We start from the raw sequence: 12,086 nt of genomic DNA, 5'->3' as shown, positions 1-12,086 counted from the left end.
CTGAAAAGCTGTTGCTATCAAACATTTTTAAATTTGTCAGTGTAATGGTGAAGGAACAGATCAAATAGGCCAATTGATAGATGTTTTGGGAAGAAATGTCATGCTCCCCTATAAAAGTATTTTTTAGTATTTCTAAAATACACAAATACAGTAGTTTAATACATGGTGTGACTGCTGTATTTTGTAGTTTATTTTGATACAGTTAAAGGTTAAAGTATTTTGTATTTTATTTAAAAATACATTTTGATGTATCTTTGCCCAACCATGATGACAACAATGGGCCTGGTACCAACTGCCAACAATTATTTAGGTCAAAGAGGGAGATAAGAGGGTGACTCAAGCCGTATTAGTTACCAGAACATCCCTGGCTACACCTGTAAGAATTTTCCGAAGTCAGAACCAAGTGGGGGAAAAGCATTTTTATGTCATGTTAGCCCGTGAGATCTCACCCCAAGAGAACCTTGTACTTTTGCACGCTGACGTGAAATTATCGAAAACGTACTCACACTCTTCGGTCTTTTGCAAAAATCATATAGCAATGCTGCTCATCATTACTTGATCATCAAAGGTTATGGAATCTTTGCTAAAAGAAGATAAAGAAACACATTCAGAGATGCCAGAGGTTTCTATTTCACAGAAAAATGCATGCCCTGGAAAATGATCTTATTACAGACATTTCAAGGTTTCTGTGTTGAAATTCATACCGGGGTTGACAGATATGGAAAGCTTGTAGAATCAATCAGGGTGCAAAAGATCCATAATAACTACTGCTTCACAAAGCATCCGTTTTGATGAGGTCCAAAAATCACCAGCAGTGAATGGAGATGCAAATACTAGGAAGAAGCATTGTGCTAATTTCCATATAGATGAAATATTTGTCCATATGAAGATCTCAAGTCTACTATTCACATACTTATAACTAACAGACTGTATATTTCAATAGATATTTATTGGTTGTATTGTTTCCCCTGTATGACTGCATAGTATAAACTCAATAATCTCAATATGGATTTCCATTTTCCTTTCCAATTTATTCAATCAGATTTTTTTTTTTACCAATGTTGGTTCAGGCTTGCTCATTATGGATCTGTAGCCTGTAGCCTGGAGATTCGAACCGCGGTAAAGCGGGGAATTACTGTACCTTATTACTTCAATATAACTCTAAATGCATAATGAATGCATTTTTAAGTTTCCTTTTTGAATATATAAGATATGCTGACAATATAACATTATATATTGAATAGTATAAAGGCACTTCTTTCTGTGCCAATGACCTCTGCTTGTCCTTGCAAACTGCAAGAAGTGAATATAATTGACAAATGGACTCATGATGATCACTTTAGTTTTCAATTTGAGCGCTGAACTTTTAAAGAGCCAGCAGGATTAAGGAAGAGTCTCACTGAGAGATTTGAATGTATCAAATGATGATTAATTTGGCTGCTGCCATGAGTTTATACACATCACATATAGCGCACTGTCAGTATTATCTCTTTACCTGTGTAAGTAGAAATCGTGCTGAAAATGCAACAAAGCCAACATCTGCCTCTTTTCTCGTCTTAAGACAACTTTGGAAATTCTAACAAAGCGACTGGTTTGTATCTTATAAGACAGTTTGATCACCATGCATCTCGTATGATTTTCCTTTGATTATTGTGTGACAGCAGCATAAATGCACTTCATTAACATTAATAGCATTTGGCAGGCACAAATTAAATAAAAGGACATTTTAATTTGTTTAACATTGTAATCACTGAGCTACCACTTCCCACTTATACATAAAGATACTCTTCAGTGTACCATAAATGCAGAAAGAACTCAATTTAGCATTTCTTTGTGGAGACACTCTCTATGGTACTGTATAGAGAATGTTGCTATTTTTGCATGCATCACTGACTTTAAGATAACCTGCTAAAGCTACAGCCAAATACTATCACATCATATACAGTAGATCTGACTAGGTTGTGATTAAATATGAAATGTTAGAAATCCAGGCTGTCATTGATTCTCAGCTCAGACAGAATTCTGTCAATTCTGTCATATTATTCATTCATAGCTCTTTAGTAAAAGTACAGTATAATAAATAAAATTTTCTCTGAGTCTGTAACGGAACATGGAAACTCAATTTGGAGCAAATAAATCCTTTTCAGGCACATTTGTGAGTAATGACATGTCTGTGGATACAGCAGCTATAAAAAAGCAATAAGTGGACAGTTGCTGTGGCTCACAAGTAATCAGTTTGTCTCAGCAGTCTTCTCAACCTACATGGTTTATTAGAAATATCACCTGGACATCTCTTGTGTGTGCACAGGTACACTGAGACCTTTCAACTTATTGCTGTGGAACACATCATTCAGCTATAATTCCCTCTAATCCTCTGACCTAGTCTTCATACTGGACCTTACCTACAACTAATCAAGCTTGTTGTGCAACAGCTAATGATTAGAGTCAGAGCTACAGAGCTATAAAGGTATACATTTAAAAGTCCAAGCTCAACTTCATGGCTGTGACCTTGATTTGGGTTAGCTTAACTAACATAGTGCCAAAAGCCAAGTCTTCCTTATAGCCTAAGAGGATACCATTTGACAGTGGTGGACAAAGTACACAAAGCATATACTGGAGTTTAAGAAGAGGCAGGTAAAATATGACTCCAGTCTAGGTAAAAGTGCCTTTTTTTAAACTTTTGCTTAAGTACAAAAGCATATGCCTTTAACTTAAGTACACAAAGTACTATGATTTGTTATGGATATAATGTCCTGTTATCATTTTTTCCAGACTCAAAAGACGCAAATTAATCTATTAATAGTATGAAATTAATGAGTCAAACACTGATTGATATCTATTAAAGTTATCATGAGCCCAAAAACTTCAGGCCATTCAGACCATCCACTTTACTTACACAAGTACAGCTCTCTGTTTTTTCTACTAAGTAAAAGTATTCCCTAACACCAAAACAATTCGGAAAATCCTAGATTAATTGACAATTCTGGACATGCCAACATGTGGAAGATATTTCTATGCTCACCAATCAAGTTCTTGCAGTTGCCTAGAATTACAAAACTTTTAGAAATGCTTTTATGAGCTGGAGATAAACCACAAAATAACACCAAAAATGTGTCTTTGTCTCAGCTAAAAGGACACTTGATCTGGCTTGCTAAAGACATTAAGCACTTTCTAATGAAAGAGCTCTGCTTACAGCCAGAGGAAGACTGAAAGAGGGAGTAATGAAATTAGAACATATTATCATTGATGGACATCAACTTGTTGGAGGTCTACCTGGCCCTCAAATCCTTCCTGCCAGATTTGAGACATCACCACATGTTTGGCAATGCTTGTGAGAATTCTAGTTAAAATTGCATCAACGCCACAACCATCTGAATGCCAGAATACAAAATATTCTTAGTGATTTAAATTACATGTGTATGTGTTACTGTATTAATGTGGAATTTAAAATTATAATAAATGTATTTAAGACTTTGCAGTTGTTTGTCCAAAAAACATGTGAATTCTGTTTAACAGAAAGAATCTGTTAAAGATTACCCCTCTTAGTGTCATGATGAATACCAGACATTTTTTTTTTATATATTATAAGAGGTTAGAAAGTGTAAAACAATCAGTTATGTATTTAAATGGAACCTTGTTTGTGTATATATGGTTACATTGAAAGAAATATACATGTCATAAATAACTTCAAAAATAGTTTTTTTAGAAGTAATGCAAAAGCCACATTTAAGGAACCGTCCAAATATACCCTCTAAACTCATAAATGCAACTCACAAGACACTGAGTATATTAAGTGCATATAGAAAAATTATATATATATATATATATATATATATATATATATATATATATATATATATATATATATATATATATATACAGTGAGGAAAATAAGTATTTGAACACCCTGAACACCATCGTAGGTACATGTCCACTGTGAAAGGCATAATCTAAAAAAAATATCCAGAAACCACAATGTATGATTTTTTAACTATTTATTTGTATGATACAGCTGCAAATAAGTATTTGAACACCTGAGAAAGTCAATGTTAATATTTGGTACAGTAGCCTTTGTTTGCAATTACAGAGGTCAAACGTTTCCTGTAGTTTTTCACCAGGTTTGCACACATTGCAGGAGGGATTTTGGCCCACTCCTCCACACAGATCTTCTCTAGATCAGTCAGGTTTCTGGCCTGTCGCTGAGAAACACGGAGTTTGAGCTCCCTCCAAAGATTCTCTACTGGGTTTAGGTCTGGAGACTGGCTAGGCCATGCCAGAACCTTGATATGCTTCTTACAAAGCCACTCCTTGGTTATCCTGGCTGTGTGCTTCAGGTCATTGTCATGTTGGAAGACCCAGCCTCGACCCATCTTCAATGCTCTAACTGAGGGAAGGAGGTTGTTCCCCAAAATCTTGCAATACATGGCCCTGGTCATCCTCTCCTTAATACAGTGCAGTTGCCCTGTCCCATGTGCAGAAAAACACCCCCAAAGCATGATGCTACCACCCCCATGCTTCACAGTAGGGATGGTGTTCTTGGGATGGTACTCATCATTCTTCTTCCTCCAAACACGTTTAGTGGAATTATGATCTAAAAGTTCTATTTTGGTCTCATCTGACCACATGACTTTCTCCCATGACACCTCTGGATCATCCAAATGGTCATTGGCAAACTTAAGACGTGCCTGGACATGTGCTGGTTTAAGCAGGGGAACCTTCCGTGCCATGCATGATTTCAAACCATGACGTCTTAGTGTATTACCAACAGTAACCTTGGAAACGGTGGTCCCAGCTCTTTTCAGGTCATTGACCAGCTCCTCCCGTGTAGTTCTGGGCTGATTTCTCACCTTCCTTAGGATCATTGAGACCCCACGAGGTGAGATCTTGCATGGAGCCCCAGTCCGAGGGAGATTGACAGTCATGTTTAGCTTCTTCCATTTTCTAATGATTGCTTCAACAGTGGACCTTTTTTCACCAAGCTGCTTGGCAATTTCCCCGTAGCCCTTAACAGCCTTGTGGAGGTGTACAATTTTGTCTCTAGTGTCTTTGGACATCTCTTTGGTCTTGGCCATGTTAGTAGTTGGATTCTTACTGATTGTATGGTGTGAACAGGTGTCTTTATGCAGCTAACGACCTCAAACAGGTGCATCTAATTTAGGATAATAAATGTAGTGGAGGTGGACATTTTAAAGGCAGACTAACAGGTCTTTGAGGGTCAGAATTCTAGCTGATAGACAGGTGTTCAAATACTTATTTGCAGCTGTATCATACAAATAAATAGTTTAAAAATCATATATTGTGATTTCTGGATTTTTTTTTTTAGATTATGTCTCTCACAGTGGACATGCACCTACGATGACAATTTCAGACCCCTCCATGATTTCTAAGTGAAAGAACTTGCAAAATAGCAGGGTGTTCAAATACTTATTTTCCTCACTGTATACATATATAAAATTCTGCATATTTTTGTATATCTTGGAGTACATGAATGTATAGGGTGTCTTTGCATGCTTTAGCATTTGCATTTCTCTTCACTGGAACTAAGAGCATGGCATGTACCAGCATGACACCGCCCCGTGCATAAAGCGAGGAACAGACTTTGTCCTAGCCTACCCAGGGGTCTTAAAGAATGGTGATCAGTACTGGGTGGTATACTGTAATTTGCTACTAATTTAACAATGATAATACATAATTCAGCAAAAGAGAGCAATTTACAATTTTGTAATGTATAAACTTTACAGTATATATTAGGGGTGTAACTGTACACTTATTCGTACCGAACAATAGAGTTAAAACCTGAGATTCCTCACCAACATATTAAGTGGCGGATCGAACATTGTTTAGTCTGTCTCGCACTTTAAATGCAGAAAAAAGAACCAAAAATACTTTGAGTGCAGTGTCACTGTGGCTACTCACTCAGATTTAGTTCTGCTTTGTTCTGATTTATTCTATTTTATTATTACATATAAAAAAATTTTTTTAAACCAAGCATGCATTTTATTGCAAAAAAAAAAAAAAGGAAAAAAAAATTCAACTGTTGATGTTCACGAATGTAATAAAAAATAATAAAAAACTTTACAATTACAAACGACAAGCAATATTATGCAACCGTGCATTTTGTGTACAGTTACACCCCTAATATATATATATATATATATATATATATATATATATATATATATATATATATATATATATATATATATATATATATATATAATATGGGAGCAGGCATGTGGACGAGCACCGGTTCACGAGTGGAGGGCGGAGTGCACTATGGGCTCTGTTTCAGTGTCCAGCGATGTCAATATAAAGGAAAGAGACAAGAGTGGAAACTGGGCTTTAAAACACCAAAAACATAGAAAAATACCCAGTCAAATCAGAGACAACTGAACTTTGTTGACCGCAGGCGAGACTAAGGCATCTCACAAGGCGGAAGATGCGTACAATTAATTTTATATTGTTGTATCGCTATCGTCATGATAAGATCGAAAAATCTAAAATAACTCTGCAACTTGGGGACTACATGTACAAGGTTTTCCAAGGATTGACTGGAACAAATGGCCTGCAAAGAGCTTTGACCTCGGCCGATTTAAAAAAACCTTTGGGATGAATTGAAACACTGACTCAGAGCCAGACCTCCTCACACAACATCAGCACCTGAGCTCACTAACACACATAGCCAGACTCCAAATTAGCATGAAAAGCTTTTCGAAAAAGAGTGGAGTGGTTATCATAAAAACAAAGCGGGACTAAATCTGGAAGCTAAAAATGAATGATATTTAAAAACGCATACAAATGTAGTCACTAACCTTTGAGATATAATGTACAGTGTATGTACTGATTTTAACATACAATAATGATTCTCTCATTTTATCTCTCGCTAACTTGCTGTCTGCCACACACATGCACCAGTATAATAAAAAAAAACATAGCAAGATTGAAATGAGCACTCACGTTAAGAATGTGTACACTTTTCGTAAGATTTCGGATGATATCAGGTGTGGTTTTGTCTTTTGCATATGGCAGAAGCAGGTGTCAAATCTAGTTGCTTTTCTATTTATACCATCCCTGCCACTTTCCTTCTCCCCCTCAAAACTCTGCTTCCTCTTCTCTCTTCTCCTTAACCCATTAAGCTCCCATTTTGCCAGTTCATCAAAATTCAGGGATTTCTCTTAAGCCATATAACTCAATAACTTCAATGAATTATGCATTTGTTTAGAAAGCCCTGTGGCTCCCTGTCTTACTGTTTGCATCATTGGTAAAAAGGTTCACCACCCGTATTTAGTGAGACATAACAGTTCTCCATTCCTTCTTTTTCATAGCTCTAGTGCTTTTGGTATTGTTCGAGTTACAATGATCCAGTTTAATTAAAAAAATCTATTTTCTTTTTATAGATCTGTTATTATTATTATAGACATTCATGTGTCTCAATGTGTCAAACAAGCTCAAACTAATTAATTAAACAGTGCCTGGCTGTCTATTTTATTCTGTCGCAGTCTTTTTGTTGCTTACTGACACTCTCAGTATTGCGCGCGCACACACACACACACACACACACACACACACACACACACACACACACACACACACACACACACACACCAGTACAATGTGCATGTTTGTATGTGTACACACACACAAAAAAAAACCACACAGGGCAAAAGTATTGGGACACTTGACTTTAGCCATATTTGGTTCTTCCCCAAAAGGCCTCAAACCTATTTAACACTTTGTGATCAACCGAAACCTCACCTACATCAGTACCTGACTTTACTAATGCCCTTTGTGGCTGAATGAGCACAAAACTCCACAAGTACACTCCAAAATCCAGTGGAACATCTCCGCAGAAAAGTGGAGCTTTTTATAACAGCAAATAGGGAGCAAATGTGAAATGGGATATTCAAAAAGATCTTATAGTCAGGAGTCCACAAATCTATGTCCAGTTGGTGTATCATATCCTAAACTGAAGAATGTATACTTATATAATGTACTTTATTATGATCTGATTTGTGCAGACAGTGGTTTCATCCCTGCTGAATTTGTTTAAAACAGTGCTTCTCCCTGAGAGGAAAAGTAATGGTTTCTGTTGAGAAACATCCACAAAACCCAGGACATAACTTTTAAGGTTTGTGGTCAGGAAAAATATCTTATTCTTCCTGCACATACAGTACAGAACTGTAAAAGATGGTCTTGCAGAAGTACTGTATATTGCTGTAGAAGTGCTAAAAATTACACTGCAGCTATAGATTTACAAAAAGAGTCTTACATCCTCTTTTGTACCACACCACTAAATTCATCACAGCGTATTCATTTATGGTCACAGATAGTCCTCTGCTGAGCAAAATCTTTCGCACCCAGCAAAAATAGCAGCATGCAAGCATTAACCGGTAAATAATTGATGCCTCAGCATGACAATGAAGCCCCTTAATGCTAGTGCTGAGTCCTAATGCTACCTAGCTCCATCTGCCACTCTTTGTGACTGTAATGCAGGAAGCCCTACAGTATGTGCTTTCCTCCATGGGCAAAAGGAAGTTGCTGTCTCAATGCTTCTGTGTGATTCGCTGCGCTGGGTACGTACAGTAGAGCCCTGCTGTTAGCGCTGCCATGGAACACATAACGTAGCACAAATCGCCTGCCGCATTAGCAGGCTTCTGTTCCAGGTCAGCACCGGGGCTCTTAGAGCTGACCTCTGCGGTTTTCTGAAGGACACTGTGAGACTAGAACGTACTAAGACAGGATAACAATTCATTTTAGCAGAATGTGTTATAAATATATCAGATAACACAAAATGATTAACACACTGCTATTTGTTATGTAGCTAAAGGTTATATGTTAGACAAAATCAGATATTTAACCTCTATAGCGTCATTAGTTTAGTGAAGTAGTTGGGCATTTTGTTTGCTGGTTTAATGATCTTTCTGTAGATATTATACAGAGGGGTGCAGGGAAACTGGAAATTTTGGAACCCTATGATGTCGGCAGTTGTTAGGAATCGTTTGCAGTTGTGTCCTGTCTGCTCATGCGAGTACAACATGGGTGCATAAACACAGCGATGATGCGTGTTGTCGAAAGGAGCAGGGAGGTCTCTTCACGACGGCAGCTCGAACAGCCTCAATATTCTCTGACGTGCAAGCCGTTTGATCAACACCCAAGAAACTTTTTTTAAGGCTGAACCCATTTCTTGGGTTCCCTTTTGCGCAGCACTCACACAATCCCCATTCTTTTTAAAGACTTTCACTCTTTATGCACCACGCCACTGCAAAGGGTTCTAAAGGAGCTCGCACTGGTTCCAAACAATTGCCGACATCCCAGGGTTGCCTGTTCCTTCTAGTTACAAATTTCCCGTTTCCCCGTGCCACCCCGGATGTGTCTAGGTATATGTTTACGATGCAGGGTCTGGACAAAAGACATTAGAAAAGAAAAAAGAAAACAAGAGAAAGGGAAATCAGGACTGGGGAATAAGGATATAGAGAGCAAGTGCAGTTTCCAGGAGAACGAACAATGAACTTAAAAGTTATCCAGGTTATACAGCCTTTCTCATCAGGTGGCTATTACAGCAATACAGAGATCAGATATTATCCGATATGTGATAATATCTTGCCGTGCTTTAGATAATCGCTGAGTGCACTATTTGGCAAAGTGTGTGTGTGCAGGTTTGTGCTGGCTGTGTGCTCTGTGCGTTAGAGCCAAGGCAAGCATAAGGGTGTAGGGTGTAGCTTAGTTAGCAGTGCAAGCAGGCACATATAGAGTGATCCACAGAGATCCCTCCCTCATTCAGTGTTAGAGCCCCGTGATGAAAACGGATTCTGGGCAAGACTTAGCCCATGCCCCTGAAACCCAACTGAAAGCCTGACAGACTCAACTTTCAAACTGGATGCAGATTCCTCTGGCACATTTTGGACCATGAGTTCAAGATAAACATATAGAGTTAAAAGGAATCTTACACAAGGTATTCATGGTTCACAATGGCCAGAAGGTTCTTAAAGGTTTTATTGGACTGTGCAGGGTTTCAGTATGTGTGTGTTTGGAAGTGTGGTGGGTAGGGTTGGGGCTGCAGGCTGCTCTTGGCCCAGACACCGATTGCATGGCACAAACCTGTGGCTGGAGGCGCGGCCCGACGTGGAGAGCACTGCGCAAGTTCTGATGAGTGAAAAAAAGAGAGCAGACATCAGAATAGCTCTGCTCTCCTGCTCTGACCACACATACCTTACACCTTACTTTACCACTATATAGAAGGGGGTGAGTAGATGTTGTTTAAGGACCTCACACAAACCACTTACTACGTTTCACACTGGAATTGAGCAAACACGCACTACAAATGTGTGTAGCCTGAAAAAAAATATTTTCTCATAATATGATAAGCATGAGCCCTGGTTTATACTTCTGTGTCCATGCATTTGCGAACCTTTTAGAGTATAGTAATTTCTACATATATGCATGTAACTTGTCCACTCGGGGGCGTTACTGCAAGTTTTACTGTGGAATGAATGAACAAGTGGAACAATGGTGCGTCCAGGTTTAAATTCACTAAAGCCACTAAATCCACTGGTAGATTTCTTTGAAGGAAACATGAATTCGAAGAACATGAAAAAAAAGAAAGCCCTCTACTCTGACATGCACATGAGATGCTTTTTTTTTTTTTTTTTTTTTTTTTTTTAGCAAATCTATAAATATTAACGCAATATACATACATGCAATATTTTTTTTCACACTTTTTAAAATAAAATATGGTGAGGAAGTAATCAGTGCTAACAGTGAATAGAAGAGCTGCAGAACACCTCCCCATCTCATCCAATTAACAGCTGCCTGAAGGATGTTTGACGCACAGCACCATAGAGACACACAGAGAATTGTTAGGATTTTGGAAGACTGCAACTGAGTCCATCAGTGTGCCTCTGCTTGCTGCATTTAAACCTTCTCTCTGCATCTGATGGAAAAATATGCTTCACCCCCAGAAGTATCAACCAGGCTTTAGTAGTTAAATTGGAAATGTCTCAAAAGCACAAATAATCTTATTATATTTGAATAAATAAACATTATTGGCATGCCATAATGATTGGATGGAGCATCTGCGTTCATGAGCTGTAAAATCCAGAGACAAAGCAAACCCACAAAAAATGTGAAATAAGAAAATAAATTCAATAGCCAAGGATAAAAAAGAGCTCAGTATGGCTGTGTGAGTGTGGTAGAGCTCTCGTCCTGATTGTGGTTGCAGGTGACCTCTGTAATATGAGTGGCTTAGTTAAGCAAAGAACCATTCTCTTCTGGGCACTCATCCGTCACTCACCCTCAGGCCGGTACTGGGCAACGATGGCCACCGTCTGACCCGCCCCTTTAAGTGCAGCCGCAGCCTGTTCATGTGTAGCTCCTCGCAAATCAATGCCATTTACCTGCGCATACACACACACACACACACACACAAACACACACAAGACTATGGTTACCCACCTACCGTGATCAAAGTCAGTATAATGCAATAGGATATTTGAATAGTTGGAATTAAAATGGTCATAAGTGTGTGTTTGTGTGTGCACTGCACATTTGCTATCTATAGTAAATGCCTGAGCATGTAAAAGACATCTACCAAGTCATTGCTTTTGTATGATTAATCATTTCTCTCTGCATTAATTTACTTAATAAGTGCATATTAGAAGTATTAGTATTAGTCACCGTTTGAGTCATAACTGTCATAATAATGTAATAAGAACATTACTTGGACAGCAATAGAGTAAATGTAAATCATTACTGTAATTTAGTAGCATTTTAACTAATATTTTATCTACTGTATCTCTACATAACCTAAGTACATGGTTTGTGTACTTCCTCCACCACTGAATAAGAAACATCACTTCTTGGAATTTTGAACGCTTAGTCAGAAACGTAAAAAAAAAAAAAAAAAAAAAAGGCTTCATATCCTTCCAGATTTAAAAAAAGATGTTATATATTTGTTTCGAAAGTGTAAGGCTAATCTAAAGCAGCTTGTCAGTAATGAAACTATGGTCTAAAATCAGAACATTGCACCACCACACACATTTAAATACCACCAATAAACTGAAATATCCTCAAATACTGCAGTTTAATAG

The 12,086-nt window shown here is 37.9% G+C and overlaps 1 protein-coding gene across 50 annotated transcripts in view; it reads right to left on the bottom strand.

Moving 5' to 3' along the window:
• Positions 1 to 12,086, bottom strand: part of dlg2 (discs, large homolog 2) — a 247,569-nt gene that overhangs the window by 24,407 nt on the left and 211,076 nt on the right. For 25 of the 50 annotated variants that reach the window (XM_083568181.1, XM_083568183.1, XM_083568203.1 and 22 more), the window contains 2 exons: positions 11,291 to 11,393; positions 10,099 to 10,143 (listed from right to left, as the gene is read on the bottom strand). In XM_083568181.1, the coding sequence (XP_083424307.1) occupies positions 10,099 to 10,143; positions 11,291 to 11,393 (148 nt within the window). The remainder of the gene's footprint in view (positions 1 to 10,098; positions 10,144 to 11,290; positions 11,394 to 12,086) is intronic. The other 25 variants (XM_083568170.1, XM_083568192.1, XM_083568195.1 and 22 more) reach the window with 1 other exon arrangement.

Source organism: Silurus aristotelis (genome assembly GCF_946808225.1).
Source record: "Silurus aristotelis genome assembly, chromosome: 18".
Classification (NCBI taxonomy): domain Eukaryota; kingdom Metazoa; phylum Chordata; class Actinopteri; order Siluriformes; family Siluridae; genus Silurus; species Silurus aristotelis.
This window is presented reverse-complemented; position numbering and strand designations above follow the sequence as displayed.